The sequence below is a fragment of the Drosophila serrata genome, unplaced genomic scaffold (genome assembly GCF_035046125.1).
Source record: "Drosophila serrata isolate PLE 108 unplaced genomic scaffold, ASM3504612v1 contig_152, whole genome shotgun sequence".
Classification (NCBI taxonomy): Eukaryota; Metazoa; Arthropoda; class Insecta; order Diptera; family Drosophilidae; genus Drosophila; species Drosophila serrata.
Window position 1 is genome coordinate 19,682 of NW_028257050.1, and position 21,325 is coordinate 41,006.

The 21,325-nt window shown below is 40.0% G+C and overlaps 1 protein-coding gene across 1 annotated transcript in view; it reads right to left on the reverse strand.

Annotated features, from left to right (window-relative positions):
* LOC147644579 (trithorax group protein osa-like) overlaps positions 1-20,437 on the reverse strand; it is a 38,393-nt gene extending 17,956 nt beyond the window's left edge. The window contains exons 1-3 of the mRNA XM_086826142.1: positions 18,146-20,437; positions 4,550-4,852; positions 4,249-4,473 (exon numbers count right to left, since the gene is read on the reverse strand). Coding sequence (XP_086682268.1) covers positions 4,249-4,473; positions 4,550-4,852; positions 18,146-19,090 — 1,473 coding nt within the window. The 5' untranslated portion in view covers positions 19,091-20,437. The remainder of the gene's footprint in view (positions 1-4,248; positions 4,474-4,549; positions 4,853-18,145) is intronic.
* Positions 20,438-21,325: the final 888 nt, after the last annotated feature.

Sequence of the window (21,325 nt, forward strand, 5' to 3'; positions counted from 1 at the left end):
TGAGTGGAGCGGCAGAGTGGAGCACTAAAATCCCAGTAACAGCGGACAGAGTAAAAGAAAAAAAAAATGAAAAACCGGCAAAATTGTTCATTGGCAGGCAGTTGTTGGCAGGCACAGAGAGGCAAACACAGGCAACCAGGCAAACTGGCAGACAGAACAGACAGTCCGGGCCATGTGGCACTTGGGGGCTTTTGGGTTCGCAGTCAGATACGATGCCATACGAATTCTGGCCCAAAAACCCCAACTGCGGGCGAAGGCATTAAATGAATGCAGCAGCAGCAGCGGCAGCAGCAGTTGATGCTGATATAGGCGGCATGCAGCAGAGATATGTATAGTCATGGCAATTGCCCAAAGAGAATATGATGCAGAATAATCTTGAAATAAGTTTCTGAAGTGGGACACCACGATGAATGGTCAATCATCATTGTGTGTTGGCTCTTGAAAATCAATAAAAATGTCACTGGAAGCTGAAATCATAACCAATATATATGTATTTATGTAAAATCGCATATATATATATGTATGTATCTATATACTTATGTATGGAAGGACGGTATTGTGCAAATAATTTCAACCATTTGGCTTTTGCTCTGCTGCGCACACTTTGAATTTAAAGCGGCTTATACGAAATGCAATATGAAATCGACCAGTTTAAACACAGACGGGGACTCCCCCACTAGGAGGATGGCTTAAAATGAGTGTTGGCAGCCGCTGTTGTTGCTTCTGCTTCTTCTGCTGCTGCTGATTACTGTTGGCTGTTCGCTGTTCGTTTTTCGACTGGCTGGCCTTTTATTTCCAGTGGCAAGCAGCGGGATTTAACCTTGCAACCAGTGCTGCCAACTTTTGACCAACAAAAAAAGCTGTTTTTGACGGGAGAAGTGAAAAAAAAAGCTTAAAAAATTTATAAAAAAATCCAAAAAAAGGCTGAAACAAATGTATAAAAAATAGAAAAAATGTCAAAAATATAACAATTTAATAAGTTCATTTTTGTTCAAAAGATTTCCATAATTTGATCAATTTCTTCATGGTCTTCCTTATTTTCGTAAGACCTAATAGTTCCTATAATCTGCAGATATTTGATTGGCACTTCATAGTCGACGCAGCATTTCCCGACCCTTCGCAATCTGTTTCTGTATATTAAAATAAAAATGAATATAAATAGAAATGAATATCTTTTGCTTGCACAAGTATGCTTCTTTGTTGCAGCGTGAGCTCGCAGATCACTAAGTTTAGCTGTAATAGTAGTCTTGCAATAGTTGCAATAAACCCTTTGCAGGTCTGTGTCATCCCTGCGAATCCATGCCTTAAATTCATCACTTTTAAGCCAGACATCGCAGCATTTTTGTTTATACTCCTTCGGCATTTTAGAACTTGCTAACAATTTACGCGCACTTTTTATATAGAGATGGAAACACTAAGCGAGTTATGACATTAGCGTATATCAATTAAACCAAACGATACGTCGCTACATTATCTGGTTTGTTTGTAAAGCTAACTTTTTAGCTGCCACTTTTTCATATTTTGTATTTAAGTTTTAACAACACAAAAAAAATCGGGAAAAAGCCAATTCAATTTCCAAAAAAGCCAGAATTCCCGCTTTTCACAATTCCCGCAATTCACAAATTTTTCCAGCAGTTAGCCTTTAAAAAAAGCCAGTTTTGACGGGAAAAAATCCAAATTGGCAGCACTGCTTGCAACACCCAATTATAAATTCAAAACGGTTGGTTAGTTTCCATGAGGCAACGGGGTTTCCATTGAAATCAATTCAGGTTTCTATTGGAATTGAGTGGGTTATTCACTTTAAGTAAGGATAGTTTTAGGTTGTTATCCTTGGACACTGATGATCCTGATTTGCCATGTTTCGAAACAATGAAATATCTTGGACGGTTGCTAGTGTCTATCACTTTTGAAAATAAATAATCAACTTTAAATTCTTATATCAAGCTATTGTTTATGAAGTGCAATGTTTAAAATAAGGGATATATGAATATCTGGCAATTTCAGATCAATTATCCTTTAGACTTCATTGGAAACCACCATGAGAAGCAAACCTGAAGTTGGGCGGATTGAAAAAACAAACCAAAATGATTTGTAAGGAGAATATATAACCATAAAATGTAAACAACCCGCTAAACAACAACTACGGCGACATGAAGGAGATGGAGAAAAAAAAGGCAAGGAACAAGAACAACAATGACCTTGGCATTGACCCAAATATATATACGTACATATATATTTATATATATATATATATATGGTAACAGACGCTTTGTGTGTGATCTTAAGTGTATCGCATGAGTGTGCTGGTGCATATATATATATGTATGTATCAAATATAAAGGGAATGAGGGGGGAAAAAACCAAAATACAAAATAAAGAAATGGTATGGGGCACCGGAGGATTGTCGAGACGGAGCAAAAGAAGGAGGAGGCGGAGGCCACGGCGGCCGCGGACATGCTGAATGAATAAATGGGGTACAAAAAAAAAATACAAACGCAAACACATCCCCAGGCACATCATACTGGCACAGACAGTTGAGATTTATATACTATCACTCGCCAGTACCTTTCTTCCCTTATGTTTAATTAACACCTTAGCTTATGACGACTTCCTAGACAAAAAATGTCTCTGTTCCTTTAGCTTCGCTACTTTTTGAGTTCAATAGAAATTATTGTAATAAATAGATAACACTATTTCTTTGCAATATAAAAGAAGAAAGGAAACTAACTTTGGGATGCCATAGTTTATACACCCTTCTTTGCTAGATTTTCATCTTTCCAGATAAGGAAACCCCATATAATCAATCCACAAAATGCTGATGACACGTGCATCCTACAAACTGGAGAAGGAAGGCAGAGAGAACGGTTGGTTAAGGGGAAGCCAGACGTTTGCCGGCGATGCGAAAAATAAAACAAAAGACAAAACAGGGCAAGAAAATGCCGTGGCAGAAAGAAATAGTAATCAAAACAAAATAAAAATCATTAAAATTCATAAAAACAAATCAAGAGACGACGAAGACGACGTCGGCGGCGACAACAACAACAACAACAACAACAACAACAACAACAACAACAGCAGCAACGATAAGGCTAAAAGCAATTTTAATATCATGAGAAAGGGAAAGAAGGGTGAACACGGCGGTCTTGAGGATGGGATGCGGCGATAGCGGTTCAAGTTCAAGCGATAGACATATGTATGTACATAAAACTGCGTTTATGCGATGAAAAGATTCATGCAATCATGTCAAGAAATGATGCTACAAAGTGCATGTATAAACATCGCAAAAGACTTCATTGCATAAACTCCACCCAGTGTTCAAGTCAAAAGGAACTCCCAAAACTTAAAGAGAAGCTCTGCCAAATTAAGGATGAACTAAGAGGAACCTCAAAAATCAGTGCCAAACACTGGGTATGAATATGAGTACGAGTATGAGTACAATTACGGATACGGTTGCTAGTGCCTCGCCCAGGCATAAACATTTGACCTGAACAACTTTTGTAGACTGCCTACTACCGCTGCCTCTTGTTGCTATTGCTGTGCTGTGTTGTGTTGTGTTGTGTAAGGTGACGGAGGATGAGGGGCAGTAGGATGGGGTAGAGAGAGAGGGGGTGCCGGCAGGGTAAACGCAGGTAAAGAGTGCGCTATGCCAAACCTAGACATGAACGTATGTGTGACGTCACGAGTCAAGTTCACGTGCTGTTCACGCAGCACAGTTTATTGACCCACTTTCGATGTGTGTATTATCTAGAAAAGCTGCCAGCCAGCCAGCAAGCCAACAATACAGAGTCGTCGTGAATGGAACAGAGAACTGGGGGTTGCCGGGTGGGTGCTCCTCTATGGCAAAACATCCAAATGAATGTGCAAATAACAAAAAGTACTTGCCCATTTCGAGCTGTCATTATCATAATATACTAGGGGGTTGGGGTGGTCAGGAGGAGCACCACTTATACAACCGCCAACGATTACCGGTTATTTATTATTTATTTGCAGCACAAGAAGAAGCCTATTACCTTCATGTTAAAAAGAACACATTGCAATTATTCTGTATACAACGCAGTTCGTTGGCCCATTTAAAATAGCAATGATAAATATATCCTCATTTGATTGAGGACACGAAATGATTGGGAAGCACTTACTCCTCAAATTAAATTGAAATAATAATTTCCTACTCCGATAGATCATTTCACTTTCCAATTTTGATAATTTTACATTCCAAACTTCACGGTGGTTACAATCACAATCACTTACCTGATGCGGCGAGGGCGATGCCTGCGATGGCTGCGGCGATGGACTCGGAGCATGCCCCGGACTACTACTGGGCGGCGGTCCACCCGCGGTGACATGGGGCGGCGGTGGTGGCTGCTGTTGCTGCTGCAACGGCTGCACGTGGTGCGGTGAGGCGGGCGGCAAGGGATGTCCGGGTCCGGGGCTGGGCGATGAGCCGCCTGGCCAAGGCCGATTAGGTTCGGGATACTGCAAATGGTTTAAAATCGAAAGTTGATCGATTAAATCTACCTCTTACAGAGAGCGACTCTCCCTCGGAACTTACCTGGTGCGTTGAATAGGCAGTTCGATGATTGGGTCCACTTGCCGGCAGACCCGGCGGTGTCGGATAGCGTTGCGGGTACGGCGAATATTGAGATGTTGGCGGTGTATTTTGCTGCGGTGGCTGCTGCTGCTGCTGCCCGGCGCCTGGTGGAGGTCCGCCGGGAACAGGACCACCGGGTTGCTGTCCCGCCTGCTGTTGTTGCTGCTGCTGTTGCTGTTGTTGCTGCTGCGGCGAACTAGGATAGGAACCTGAATTTTGACCGTGAGCCGGCGGATAGGGTGACTGACCCCTGGAAGTGTTTGTCTGCAGATGGAAGAGCGAAATTGGATCAATAATAGTCAAAGGAAGGCGAGACCGCCGGTTACCCCCAAAATGAATGTATAACGTGTTCAATTAACCCTATATAATATAATATAATATTGTCTAAAACGTCCTTTAATTAGCTGTCAAATTATGAATAAATACATTCTAAGATTACATGTATAAACTCAATAAAACTTTCATTTAAAACGCTCTATAGATAAACGGGGAAATATAAAATCATGACTTAAATCTTAATAAATCAATACAAAATTACATTCTAAGGATATGAATCCATCAGCCTTAAAATATTAAAACTGTTCACATAATTAAAAACCATTTTGTGAGTAGGTGCCGATATGTCACGTGGGAATTTAGAGGGTTAAACAGCCGCCCGAAGGAGACAACACATGGGTTTTTAATTACAGACATCTTCTCGCTCTTTCTCTCTATTTATATCCTCCCGCACTCTTTCCGCATGCAATTCATCAATTATTTGCGTTTGGCTTCGCTTGTGCGTCTGTGTGCGATGCACATTCCATTTTATTGTATATACATACATATATATCATTTTAATCGATATTCCAACAACCAATTCCCGTAAATGCGCGCACAAATACGCACACAAAGACACCCTCGTATATCCTTGTACAGTGGATGTCCTCGGATTAGAGCTCTTTCTCTCTCTCTCTCTCTCTCTCTCTCTTGCTGTCTGTCTCTACATTGGAAATTTCCAGCAATTAATGTTTGAAAGTCCCCACGAGCCACAAAACCTGAAGCCGAGTGCAACGATAATTGGAATTGACCCGGGCACCAAATGTCCCTAATTATTTGGCGCCCACTGTAGGTCGATGTGTGCGTGTGTGTATGTATATACCGAACACACACGACGGTGGTGGAGGAGGAGGAGGAGGATGGGGAGGCAACGACGCACCCTCTGGCGGGTGAGTTGTCACTTGACAGACACAAATGTGCAGATTAAAAAACAGACAATTCAAAAAATATGCTGTGCGAAAGGAACCTAAATGCTGGCAATAAAAAGTTGAAATATTTACCGCTATAACGGCAAATACACCCACACATGTGATTACAGACAATCGTGGGTAAAACGATAGCATTTCTTACATTATAAGACAAAGAAAAATCTCTGTATATAAAATTTTAAAATTTAACTAATAGATTTTATGCGACTTCTCAAAAAGTTGTATTAAAAAAAGTTACTTAAAATATTCTCCAACTACAGGATAGTATTAAAAGGCGATTACAAAAATTTCATTTGACAATTCTTTCACAGACCTACAAATGCATCCTCAACTGTGTCTGTCCTATCCAATCAGTTCAAATTACGGAGCTCAGTCCTGAAGGAAGAGACGCATAACTTAGGGCAGGGACACGGGTAAACGAGGCCAGAGCACGAGGGGGAAGGGGTCCGTCCGTCCATCCGACTGTCGATTGCCAGCCGTTTCTGGCTCCTGGCTCCTGGTGCCGTACTCCGTGACCCGTCACAGCGCCAGAAGAAATCCACTTGAGTGGAATATAAAGTGAAACTTATGAACACACACAAGCACACACAAGGAGCGGGCGGCCAAACCAACGACAAAGTTGCAACACAAAGCCAGGGAAAAGGAGCTCCGAGACGGAGAAGACACCTCGCCTCGGAACGTAACATGGCTTGTGCTGCTCCGTGTTCTGTGCTGCGGCAGACAACTGGAGCAGGACGATGAGCAAAAAACAAGCATGCATGTGGTTGTATGTGTGTGGGAAAGAGCTTTGGATGCCATTAATGAAAGGATTTTCAACTTGACGTGGTGCGACAAGGCGGACCGAGTCGCAAACAGCGCACCCCGTCTGACATGGCAAGTGGAGAGGCGCTTGCCAAGCTCGCACAGACGAGCACAGTTCGCCCTCGCCCTCGCCCTCGCAAACACCGACCAAAACCCAAACCCATACCCAAAGAACCCCCTCAGCGGCGTACACACACAAATGTTGCTGCCAACATCACTGCGAATGCCACAGCCCGGAGTAAAATGTGGCAATAAATCTAATGGAAACTCACAGTCAAGGAGGGAACGAATAAAAGAGTCCCAGTGCATCCAGCTTGGCTTCTTTAATGACATCTCTGGCCTTTTCTGAAGTTCTGTTTATTATGTTGATGATTATTACGAGCAGTATTTGAAAAATTATTTTAAGAAAAACGTTAAAATCGTCATACATATTTAAATGGCTCTAAAGCTTTAAAATACTTTAAAAAAAATAATAGTGCTACCATAGTAAAATGAACATGAGGATGAACACACGCAAATGAATCCTGATTAATTATTAAAAATACATTTTAAAAGAGCTTTTCTTTAGGGTTATAACATGAATTTACATTTGTTTGGAAATAAACTCGCCTTTTAGCATGAAGGTATTAAAATATAAAGAGATATAAAAGATCTATTTTTTGTCTCCTTAAACCAAAATTTTCCGCTAGAAACCTACTAGAGAACACTGCCATCACTGCAGCAGGCCACCGAGCAGAGCATAGTTAGCCTGACCAAAAGGAAAGCAATGGCAATGCAAGGAAAGGAAGCCGGAGTCGTAGCAAGAACCAGAGCCATGGGACAGAACCATAGAGCTAAAGCCAGATCCCGTCGTTCGGGCAACGAGCACAAGAACAACAATCGACAGCAACGACGACGACGACGACGGTCGGTCGGTCGGTCCACTGCAGGGTGACAGGAAACATGAATGGATGGTTTTCGTACTCGGTGTGCGTGTGCGTGTGTATCTGTGTGAGGAACGACCGAACGAACCAGCAAAGGAAACGAAACGAAACGAGCCAGGCGAACCAACGAAGCCAGGCAACGAGAAATAAAGTAAAAACGAAACGAGAAAGGGAGCTAAGTGCGGCAATCCACAGTCTTAATACCCTAACTTTTCTGCCACTGCTTGCTATGTAAGAAATTAATCATTTTAGTAAAAAAAAAAAATATATGATACAATATTTGATTCAAATTTCTCCAAACTAAAATGATTATTTAAATACATAAAAAATAACCTTTTTAACTTTAGTTTTAAGTGCAACACAAACTGCTAACTGAGCCCAAAATACTCTTCTCTGACAAAGGGTATAAAAAGGGAAAACTCATCATGGATGAAAATCAAAAGCAGAAACGGCAACGCCAACAACGGGCGGGGTAGAAGCTGAAGTGGAATTTGAATTAATGCAGCAAGGGTCGTACGGTGGCACAAACACACACACATACACACACATTTCACAGCCTGGCATACAATGAGTGTAACGAACGAGCGAACGAACGAATGACGGTTGGAACGTCGGTCGGAATTACGTTCAAGAGTTCATGGAATGGAGAGGCACAGGCGGAGGAGCAGGAGCTGAAAGCAGGGACAGAAACAACTGCCTGATGGTGGTTCGGCTCTGGTAATGGTGAGAGATGGTGTACGATGGTGGTGGGTTTTCCAGCTAAAAGCCGGCTACATGTATTAAAATATCGCGGGAACAAAAACAAAGCGCAGCGCACACACAGCAGCCAAGGGAGTGGTCTTCTGCTGCTTCTCTAGCTCCCTGCTCCCTGCTCCTGCTCCTGGCTTTATAATTTCATAACCAACAGACACAGATATATACATACACACACACAGAGAGAAACACACCCACGGACGGACGGACGGACGGACAGGCAAGGCCTGCATATAAATTGTGCGAAGGGAGAAAAACGTGGCAAATGCGATTTCGAGGCAGAAAGGTAAAGCCGGCAGTTGTAAGGGTTGTGTGTGCTATGCGGATGAGGAGGTGGCACTGTGGCACTGCCAGCGTCAGTGGAGGAGGAGGAAGAGGAGGGTGGCAATCAGGAGGGTTCAGGGACGTCCCTGTCCCTGCAGGCTCTGCTGGGAATGGAATTATGTACGTGCACAACTCGAACGAGCGTAATTTTTAATACAATGTCGCACACTCTCCACGCGCCCATTCACAGCAGTTGCGGAAAGATAAACAACTAAAAATGCAATCATGCCCGGCAACGGCAACTGTCGCAAAATATGCGATTATTTAGTTTTGCTTTTTTATGAAACTAATTAAATTGGATATTGCAAAATGAAAAAATTTCTTGATTTCAGCCGTTAATTAAAATCCATTCAATGTGGCTTCTATAGAGGGATATGGATGTTTTGAATATAAATAAAAGTTAGCTAAGATCAGAACTAAAATATTTTACACGAAAATAAATATAACTAACTCTGATTGAAAGGAAGCCTCAAGGAATAAGTGAAATTAGATTTGGTAAGAGACAAAACCAAATACCCTTGAGAGTGAGAGCAAGAAAAGAAGAAAAGAAGATGGGAAGGAGGCAGAGCAACGCCAGGGACAATAACAGTTAAGGCAACGGTTTTGTGTGCTCCACATTTTGTAGGTCAAACTTTAAAGGCACTCCAATACAAGGAACCCGACACACACATACGAATGAGCAACATAAACAAGCCGGCTCACAGACACAACTCTCTTGGAAAAAAATAAAAATAAAAACAGCAACAAGAGGTGGAGCAGGAAGAAGGCCAAAGGGAACACACAAAGACACAAACAGAGAAAGAGTGGTTAATGCAATGAAGAAGTGGATGTTCGGCCTTTTCCCAACCCAAAAATGAAGCCTTCTCTCTTTTTGGACTCTTTAAAACTCTCTTTAATGTATGCAAAAATGATGTTTTTGTTCATCTTCTTGTTCTTGCTGCTCCTTGGCTCGCTTGCACCTGTTGACCTCAAAGGAGAATCCAACGGTTTGTCAAACCGTTCGTCAAGGAGTCTGAGCATAACGGTATGTGTCACCGATAGGAAAGAGGTGAGACGGGAAGAGGAGCACCAAGGGAATGTGGAGGGGGGTACGAGGAGAGTGAGCAAAGCGCAAAGGCATGTCATCATCATAGTCGAGCCCTCCTCTTTTGACTGTGCGCGGTTTCACTTGATTTTCATTTTTATTTTGTTTTGGTTTCTGCTTCCTCCACAGCTTGCCGGCTAACCCCCTCCTCCTCTGCCTCTTCATTCACCTCCTCCTCCTTCTCCTCCTCCTCCTACCCCCAAAGAATGAGTGCGAGTGGGAGAGGAAGGCGGCAGAGTCAGCTGTGACAACAACAAGTTTCTCTGTTATTGCCTTTGATTACGGTGCCTACTTGGCCATTGTTGTTGTTGCTGCCATTGCCGTTTCGGTTGTACCTATGTGGATGTACGGTACACGACGTACATACATATGCATGAATGTATTTATTGCATGCACGCGTAAGTCACACTCAGCCGGCAATTTGATTTCTTTGTTTATGCATACAAACAAACACATGCCGAGGCACAACAAGAGCGGGAGGGGTAGGTAGATAAATCAAACACATGACATTGGATAGGAGCTGCTGCTGTTTTTACTCTTTTTTTTATCTCGCACTACAAATACTTGTACACCCATTCACCGGTATATATGTACTTATGCCCCTAAACAAAAGCTCTCGAAGGTCGCATCGCATCGCACATGTCTCTAACCTTAGCGGATCACTTTTGATTTGTGTGTATTTTCACATATACTGCGTTTATGCGGCGTCCAATTCATGCAAACATTCACAATGCTGTCAAGGGCCAGCCGAATTTTATATTTCACTCATTCTAAAACTATATGAAAACTCTGTACTGCAAGCAGGTTTAAAATCTGAATGGTATATGTAGGATGGAAGGATGTTTAATGTAGTGTCCCAATGAGAACTGTGCATAACCCTAGCATGAACTACTGCAATTTGTGTTTAAATTGTATCTCGAATTCATGCTCTCAAAAATCGTGCAATTCATCGCATAAACTTGGAAATAGATTTGTTTATACATTTCCCTTGGCTAATCGTCGGCATCAAAGTTCGTTGACTCGTACAGAGTCGAGACACATCTGATTTGATCATCATTTCATCTCTCCTTCTTGATTTGATTGGACGACCGTGCATAGTGTGCCAAGAGATATCATACACACGGAATCGGGCCACTGATATCACAGCGATTGCTAAGGCTTCGCAACAAAAAAACACTTCACTACCTCAACTAATAAAGCAATTAACCAACCGGTTTCCATTTAAATCGAAACGTGAAATCACATCACGTGCATCGTCGACGGGGGCCAATAAACCAAACATTTAAAGCAGAAAAAAAATTATCGCTTACTTTTTCTTTATTACTGATAGCAAACTCTTGGCGGCATTTGAGGGATTACAATGAGAACTGAAGAGTAATACTAGATAAGAGCTCAAAGAAGCTGGGGTCGGAAAAATTTTTTTTTTTGAAATTTGAAAGCTGGAATCGTTTGCCCATCGTTTGCCCATGTTTGCCCACCTTTTACTTTTTTTTGCCCACGTCCAGTTTTGAAAATATTCGACTTTGAAAATTTTCATCATTTTTCGAAAAAACAAAAGTTGACTTTTTTCAAATTTTTTTTTTGGAAATCGCAATAACATCGTTTGCCCACGTTTGCCCACCCTTTAGAATTTTGAAAAAACTCCAAGTTTAGAAAATTTTCAAAATTGTACTGGGAAATTTTGAATTTTAAAATTTTGAAAACTGGAATCGTTTGCCCATTCGTTGCCCATGTTTGCCCACCCTTTACTTTTTTTTGCCCACGTCCAGTTTTGAAAATATTCAACTTTGAAAATTTTTCAAAATTATAACGTTTGCCCACCCTTTAAAACTTAATATTTTTAACAAAAAACGATTGCCCACCTCTTAAAACTAAATAAAATCGTTTGCCCACCCTTTAAAATTAAATATTTTTAACAAAAAATTATTGCCCACCTCTTAAAACTAAATAAAATCGTTTGCCCACCCTTTAAAATTAAAAAATTTCGTTTGCCCACCCCCTAAAATTAAATATTTTTAACAAAAAACGATTGCCCACCTCTTAAAACTAAATAAAATCGTTTGCCCACCCTCTAAAATTAAATATTTTTAACAAAAAATGATTGCCCACCTCTTAAAACTAAATAAAATCGTTTGCCCACCCTCTAAAATTAAATATTTTTAACAAAAAACGATTGCCCACCTCTTAAAACTAAAAAAAAATCGTTTGCCCACCCTCTAAAATTAAATATTTTTAACAAAAAATGATTGCCCACCTCTTAAAACTAAATAAAATCGTTTGCCCACCCTTTAAAATTAAAAATTTCGTTTGCCCACCCCCTAAAATTAAATATTTTTAACAAAAAACGATTGCCCACCTCTTAAAACTAAATAAAATCGTTTGCCCACCCTCTAAAATTAAATATTTTTAACAAAAAACGATTGCCCACCTCTTAAAACTAAATAAAATCGTTTGCCCACCCTTTAAAATTAAAAAATTTCGTTTGCCCACCCCCTAAAATTAAATATTTTTAACAAAAAACGATTGCCCACCTCTTAAAACTAAATAAAATCGTTTGCCCACCCTCTAAAATTAAATATTTTTAACAAAAAATGATTGCCCACCTCTTAAAACTAAATAAAATCGTTTGCCCACCCTTTAAAATTAAATATTTTTAACAAAAAATTATTGCCCACCTCTTAAAACTAAATAAAATCGTTTGCCCACCCTTTAAAATTAAAAAATTTCGTTTGCCCACCCCCTAAAATTAAATATTTTTAACAAAAAACGATTGCCCACCTCTTAAAACTAAAAAAAATCGTTTGCCCACCCTCTAAAATTAAATATTTTTAACCAAAAATGATTGCCCACCTCTTAAAACTAAATAAAATCGTTTGCCCACCCTTTAAAATTAAAAAATTTCGTTTGCCCACCCCCTAAAATTAAATATTTTTAAAAAAACGATTGCCCACCTCTTAAAACTAAATAAAATCGTTTGCCCACCCTCTAAAATTAAATATTTTTAACATAAAACGATTGCCCACCTCTTAAAACTAAATAAAATCGTTTGCCCACCCTCTAAAATTAAATATTTTTAACAAAAAATGATTGCCCACCTCTTAAAACTAAAAAAAATCGTTTGCCCACCCTCTAAAATTAAATATTTTTAACAAAAAACGATTGCCCACCTCTTAAAACTAAAAAAAAATCGTTTGCCCACCCTCTAAAATTAAATATTTTTAACAAAAAATGATTGCCCACCTCTTAAAACTAAATAAAATCGTTTGCCCACCCTTTAAAATTAAAAAATTTCGTTTGCCCACCCCCTAAAATTAAGATTTTTTAAGAAAAAACGATTGCCCACCTCTTAAAACTAAATAAAATCGTTTGCCCACCCTTTAAAATTAAAAAATTTCGTTTGCCCACCCCTTAATTTTAAGTATTTGTATTAAAAAACGTTTGCCCATGTCTTAAAATTAAATATTATCTTTTGCCCACCCCTTAATTTTAGCTATTTATATTAAAAAACGTTTGCCCAACTCTGAATATTAAATAAAATCACTTAATGTTTTATGTTTACAATTGTTAAATCCGTAATATCGGTTGCAGAAAGTACTTGTTACGAAAAAAAACAAATGTTACAAAATTATTATAAAATCTGGTTTGGAAATGGTTCAAATTGCTACGTTATAAAAATTCTACTAAAAATTGTACAACTCAATTTTTCCGTTTTTTAATTTTGCATAAAACATACCAGCTATGGCCGAAAAACATCTAACGACAGGTGCCAGGACAAAAAAACACTACTGCCTCAAACATGTTGCAGACAGAGAGGCGGCCATACGATATAAGTCGTTGTTGCAGAATTGTGATCCCGAAACTTTATGATTTCTACCGCCTATCTGACGCCAAAATTTCAGTGGAATTGTTCTTACAAAGTTTCACGCATCAATGATCGCAACCGCCAGTCGTCTGGGCGCCTTTACGTCTATTATTTAGTAATATTTACATACATATATAGATCCCTGTGTTTTAATATGCAGATATTCCCATCTATATACATGGCGCCAGCAAGTCCTTGCCTCAGGTAGTCCCACAATTTGTATGGTCTGGCGTACGCAGGCAGAGGCGCCACATGAAGTCTTCCCAGACGACTCTCGGTTGTGATCATTGGTGCGTGAAACTTTGTAAGAACAATTCCACTGAAATTTTGGCGTCAGATAGGCGGTAGAAATCATAAAGTTTCGGGATCACAATTCTGCAACAACGACTTATATCGTATGGCCGCCTCTCTGTCTGCAACATGTTTGAGGCAGTAGTGTTTTTTTGTCCTGGCACCTGTCGTTAGATGTTTTTCGGCCATAGCTGGTATGTTTTATGCAAAATTAAAAAACGGAAAAATTGAGTTGTACAATTTTTAGTAGAATTTTTATAACGTAGCAATTTGAACCATTTCCAAACCAGATTTTATAATAATTTTGTAACATTTGTTTTTTTTCGTAACAAGTACTTTCTGCAACCGATATTACGGATTTAACAATTGTAAACATAAAACATTAAGTGATTTTATTTAATATTCAGAGTTGGGCAAACGTTTTTTAATATAAATAGCTAAAATTAAGGGGTGGGCAAAAGATAATATTTAATTTTAAGACATGGGCAAACGTTTTTTAATACAAATACTTAAAATTAAGGGGTGGGCAAACGAAATTTTTTAATTTTAAAGGGTGGGCAAACGATTTTATTTAGTTTTAAGAGGTGGGCAATCGTTTTTTCTTAAAAAATCTTAATTTTAGGGGGTGGGCAAACGAAATTTTTTAATTTTAAAGGGTGGGCAAACGATTTTATTTAGTTTTAAGAGGTGGGCAATCATTTTTTGTTAAAAATATTTAATTTTAGAGGGTGGGCAAACGATTTTTTTTTAGTTTTAAGAGGTGGGCAATCGTTTTTTGTTAAAAATATTTAATTTTAGAGGGTGGGCAAACGATTTTATTTAGTTTTAAGAGGTGGGCAATCATTTTTTGTTAAAAATATTTAATTTTAGAGGGTGGGCAAACGATTTTTTTTAGTTTTAAGAGGTGGGCAATCATTTTTTGTTAAAAATATTTAATTTTAGAGGGTGGGCAAACGATTTTATTTAGTTTTAAGAGGTGGGCAATCGTTTTATGTTAAAAATATTTAATTTTAGAGGGTGGGCAAACGATTTTATTTAGTTTTAAGAGGTGGGCAATCGTTTTTTTAAAAATATTTAATTTTAGGGGGTGGGCAAACGAAATTTTTTAATTTTAAAGGGTGGGCAAACGATTTTATTTAGTTTTAAGAGGTGGGCAATCATTTTTGGTTAAAAATATTTAATTTTAGAGGGTGGGCAAACGATTTTTTTTAGTTTTAAGAGGTGGGCAAACGTTTTTTGTTAAAAATATTTAATTTTAGGGGGTGGGCAAACGATATTTTTTAATTTTAAAGGGTGGGCAAACGATTTTATTTAGTTTTAAGAGGTGGGCAATAATTTTTTGTTAAAAATATTTAATTTTAAAGGGTGGGCAAACGATTTTATTTAGTTTTAAGAGGTGGGCAATCATTTTTTGTTAAAAATATTTAATTTTAGAGGGTGGGCAAACGATTTTATTTAGTTTTAAGAGGTGGGCAAACGTTTTTTGTTAAAAATATTTAATTTTAGGGGGTGGGCAAACGAAATTTTTTAATTTTAAAGGGTGGGCAAACGATTTTATTTAGTTTTAAGAGGTGGGCAATCATTTTTTGTTAAAAATATTTAATTTTAGAGGGTGGGCAAACGATTTTATTTAGTTTTAAGAGGTGGGCAATCGTTTTTTGTTAAAAATATTTAATTTTAGGGGGTGGGCAAACGAAATTTTTAATTTTAAAGGGTGGGCAAACGATTTTATTTAGTTTTAAGAGGTGGGCAATCATTTTTTGTTAAAAATATTTAATTTTAGAGGGTGGGCAAACGATTTTTTTTTAGTTTTAAGAGGTGGGCAATCGTTTTTTGTTAAAAATATTTAATTTTAGAGGGTGGGCAAACGATTTTATTTAGTTTTAAGAGGTGGGCAATCATTTTTTGTTAAAAATATTTAATTTTAGAGGGTGGGCAAACGATTTTATTTAGTTTTAAGAGGTGGGCAATCGTTTTTTGTTAAAAATATTTAATTTTAGGGGGTGGGCAAACGAAATTTTTTAATTTTAAAGGGTGGGCAAACGATTTTATTTAGTTTTAAGAGGTGGGCAATAATTTTTTGTTAAAAATATTTAATTTTAAAGGGTGGGCAAACGATTTTATTTAGTTTTAAGAGGTGGGCAATCGTTTTTTGTTAAAAATATTAAGTTTTAAAGGGTGGGCAAACGTTATAATTTTGAAAAATTTTCAAAGTTGAATATTTTCAAAACTGGACGTGGGCAAAAAAAAGTAAAGGGTGGGCAAACATGGGCAACGAATGGGCAAACGATTCCAGTTTTCAAAATTTTAAAATTCAAAATTTCCCAGTACAATTTTGAAAATTTTCTAAACTTGGAGTTTTTTCAAAATTCTAAAGGGTGGGCAAACGTGGGCAAACGATGTTATTGCGATTTCCAAAAAAAAAATTTGAAAAAAGTCAACTTTTGTTTTTTCGAAAAATGATGAAAATTTTCAAAGTCGAATATTTTCAAAACTGGACGTGGGCAAAAAAAAGTAAAAGGTGGGCAAACATGGGCAAACGATGGGCAAACGATTCCAGCTTTCAAATTTCAAAAAAAAAATTTTTCCGACCCCAGCTTCTTTGAGCTCTAGATAAGTTCTAAATTTCAATTACCTTTCAAAGCAAATAAAAACAAACTGAACTAAAAAATATTAAATAAATTCAACAATTTGGCAAACGTTAATGGTTTCTTTGTGATACGAAGTGGGTTGTTGAAGAAAAATGCCAATTTATTGATTTAAATTGGGTGTTTAAAGTTTCTTATCATAAGATATATTTCACCTCAAAAAACGAACTTTTGTAAAAACAAAAGTCAAAATTACTCCTTTGTTACGTTTCGACAAAAATTATAATACCCTGCAAAAAAACGAAAACTCATCAAGCAAATATCTCAAACACTTGCAAAATAATTAACTTTTTAACTTATTCCAATCAGATTCAACCAACAAAAGCCTCGATAATGTTAACAAGAAGAATGGGAGAAGCGAAAACCCTTAAAAATGTGAATGAAATGCCTCAACATTTTGTGTGTACAAAACTCTTTCTGGTTCTTGTTCTTCTTCCTCTTTCTCTTCTACATTTTACCGTTGCGGTGCGGCCTTTTGTTGTTATTATTGTTTTGCGGCGGCAAGTGCCGGCTCTCGCTGTCCGTCTCCCTCACTCAACCGGCGGCTCACCCAACAACACCCGGCACTTAAACAGCAAAATGTCAAGGGGGTGGGGTTGAGAAGGAGGAGCAGGAGGGGCAATGGCGATGGCGAAAAAGGCGCGGAATCTCACTGTACAATGTTTTTTATGTGTGTCAGTGTGCCTGTCTGCTGTTTGTGCCTTTTTTTCCGCCTTCGACTTGGCAAATCTTCGGTGAACTGAATGAAGTGCGACCAAGACGAAACCCTAAAAAGTAACAGTAAATATTGCAGCCTCCCCTCCCACACATGCACCACACTCACACACACTCCCACAGCCAGCCATACATGGCCACGAAACGTGACGAGCCCCCGTCGCAGGAATGGGTGTTGGGGTAAAGGAGATAGCTAGCATAAAGGCCCTGCACATGGAAATGTCTGTCTTTGTGTGTGTGTGTGTGGGGTCGATGGAATCAAAATCAGTGTCAATGTCAAAAAAGCTTTAAAAAATAAGAGGGAAACAAACCCATAGGAAAGAAAGAATACGATAAGATCCGCGGGCTTTAAGTTCTTAATTTATGATGAAAGTGGGAGGAATCTTTGTCTCCCGGCACTGAGCTATTAAATCGTGTCACAAACTTAAGAGTTTTGTGTTGAGAGTAAGTTCAAAGATACATCTATACAATTGTCAGCAAAATAGTTATTTTTCCTGTACCGTAGATACTTTATCCCAGAGATATTTAAATTTGAGCATTTAAAATATTATACTAATATTATAAACTGACTTGTTATACTGTAAGGTAGTACAAAAACTAAATGGGATACCTCACTTTAATATAGACATTGTATATGGCAAGCATATTTGTTAATACTTCGAAAGTATTTTTCCAAACGTAAAATATAAATATTCCTTAGATTGAATTTAAAAAAAAAAACAACTACACCTTAAAAAATAACCAAAAAAATGTTCAGACCTTGGACCTTAGAAACAAAACCCATACATATTTGCTAAACAGAACAGTAGGAAGCTAAATTTACTAACAACTTTAAATTTTAGCAATTAAAAACTTGTCCGTCTTGGAAGATACCGCCTTGTCCTGTCCTGGCACCCCTGCTTTCTTGACTTACCGGTGGTGGTGTCCTATACTGCTGCGACGGTCCCAGCTGTGGACTGTAGGGACGCGGTGGCGGAGCCCATCCTCCCTGTTGCGCCCCGTACGGTGATGGTTGGTGCTGTGGTGGCGGCGGTCCGTGTCCTGGCGGAGGAGGCGGTGGGCCGCCTGCCTGCTGCTGAGCCGCTGAAGCGGCAGCCTGCTGCGGATCATAGCTGTTGGCGTACCGGTGCTGCGGCGGTGGCGGCGGATTCGAGGACTGCAGCAGTGAATTTAGCGTGGGAGTCGGTCCCTGTGGCGGCTGACCGGGAATATAGCGCTGCTGCTGAGGCGGACGATTCGGAGAGCCACCTGGTCCTGGCTGCTGTTGTTGCTGTTGCGGTGGCGGCGGCTGCTGCTGTTGCGGATGGGGCTGCTGCTGGGGCTTCCCACCTGGCAAAGGCTGGCCGTAACGATAGGGGTCCATGTTAGGATCGGCGTGGTAGCGACCATACGCCGGATGCGGGTGCGGAGGCGGTGGCAGGTGGGCGTACTCCTCCTTGACGCCGGGCGCATGCTCAGGTGCTCCTCCTGGCGGCGGTGGTGCCGGTCCACCGTGGTGCTGTTGTTGCATGTGAGGCGGTGGCGGATGCTGTTGCTGCTGGTGCAGGTGATGGTAATGCATGACCGCCGCCGGATCCGGTCCAGGTGGAGCACCTGGTCCCGAGCCAGGTGGCGGTGGTCCGCCGTACGGGTGTGGGGCAACATTCTGCTGCTGCTGCTGTTGCTGCTGGATGTTTGGGTCACCGCCATTGTTGCTGTTATTATTGGGCGTGGGCGGACCAGAGGTGGGCGGCGTGTTACCCGCTCCACCGCCTGGAGCTGCTCCAGCCGTTGGGGGCGTGGCCGCTGGGGCGGGGGCTCCGCCAGCAGCGCCTCCCTGCTGCTGCTGCGTTTGCGGCGATTTTATTTTTTCATTCATGGCTGCTGCTGATCATTGGCTGCTCCCGATCTCCCAGATGTCCCAGATGCGGTGTCGGTTGAGTGGCGGCCGGGGGAGCACCAGGAACCACCAACAACGCTGCTGATGATGACGACGACGACGACTGCGGCGGCGATTTTGAGGTTATGTTAGCTGCAAGTTATCAAAGACTGGGATTAGCATTATGCATTCGCGGAGCCCCAACTGTTTGCCTTTGCCCCTAATGAGGCAGCAAGCGCACCACTGGGCTTAGAAGTCGGGCGGGGGAAACATAAATAATTTGTATTCGTTCATGGCGCTGCGCTGTTGTGTATTGAAAAGTCCGCTACTAACACACACACACAAAAACACTCGCTCGCTCACTCGCTGGCTGGCTCAAACGGCAAACACCAATACCACAACAATTTATTTCTGCCCGCGTACTTCGGCAAGCGTTGGCAACCCTGCTCGTGCTCTCTCAACTCGCTCTCGCTAGCGCGCCCTCTCTATTTCTCTCTCTTTTTTCACATTTGGCGGCTATACACGCACACGCCGTATCCGTCTCCGTCTCACTTGCACTTGCTCGATAGCCGGGCTGCATGCATACGCCGCTCTCGCTCGCTCTCACGCCTGGGAAACGAACGAAACGGACAGTAATGATTTTTCGTAATTATTTTCTTTCTATGCCGATTTTTCGCGTTTACACGATACGAAAGGGGCATATCGCACAATTCATTTTTTTAGACGATGCGGCAATTGTTAACTTGTCCGGTTTCGGGTTGCTTTTGGGGCTAACCTAACGATTTATAAATAATTGCCAGCTGAGACGAGAGTCCGAGCCGAGCCGTTTGTTGCGCGTTCACTTTAACGCTGCCGTGCCGCTGCCTTTGCCGACGATGGCGATTGGCTTGGGAGGTTTTCGGTTTTTTGGTTTTTAGGTTTTACGTTTCTGCTTTCAGCGTTTTTCTGCGGTTTTTCGCCAAGATGATGCAAGGATCTGCTCCGACATCCAATCATTTGCATATGCATACACAAACACACACACACACATACAGCCTCCGCGACTGCACCGAGAGAGGCAACTGAATTTTTCACTCGGGCGAAAGTCCGGCGTCCGATTTTTGTTGACGCATTTCTCGATCTGCGGCGCGCGGGGCTTTTGCTCAATGGCGTTGGATTCGCATTACGCCGTGGCTTTTTCTCCACCAGAAATCTACACTTACACATAGAAGAATATTCAAACTTTTGACAATCGTCCGCAGACGAAAAAACATTCAACTTCGCGAACAGACAACTTTTTAAATCTGGCAATGATGACGGAAAAGTCCACCATCAGCGCTCTCTCTGCTGTCGAGAGGGCAAGAGAGAGATGCCAGTGTTGCCAGACTAAAATTAGGCCTTTTACCTAAAAAATCCCAAACAGTTGAAATTTCCTATATGAAAAAATAAGTTAATTTCAAATATTTAAACTAGAAACATCTATTATGAATTGGAAAAATGATTACTATGCTGAAATCTTTTGTAATACAATACGCGGTCCATTTTGATTATTATTATTTGTATATATGTTAAGAAAACGACGTGCTAGTTTAATATATGACCTCAGAAACATAATGCGAAAAATCCGGTTTGTAAACTTATTTGTTAAAAAATAAACTATATGTTGCGCTAAAAGATATCACAATTGTTTTATTAAGTCGGACTAATACGTAGTAAAGCACCGGCAGTTTTGTTTGCTATTCTGTTCCGCAATTTTTCTTTATCTATTTGCCTTTCGGTCTCTCTAACTGCTATGATAGGGTTTTTTATTCGTTCGTCGTAATTAAATCATAAATTTTAAAGCCTTTTATTTTTTAATTTTAAAAATTTCCATAAATTTTAAGTGAATAATGCCAGGTTATGACTACCGGTATGGGGTAGATTCTGAGCAATAATAAGGAAATAAAGCTTAATATATCAAATAAATGCTGAAATATATCAAATAAATGCTGAAAAACAAGCTATAACCGAGAATAAATACATTATTATTTTATTAATGAATTAAAGCAAAAATTACGCCAGATTCGCTCCGAAAAATTTGGGAGTTTAAGAACGCTAGATATAATGGGAAAATAACTGAAGTAACATCGATTGTGTCGGCGGCATTATAGTTGGCTCATTTACGAGAGAATAAGGAATTTCCTATACAACTGAATGATTGAATTACTGAAAGTATCGGCTACCCAAAACAACTGTTCCCATACAAACTGCTTATAC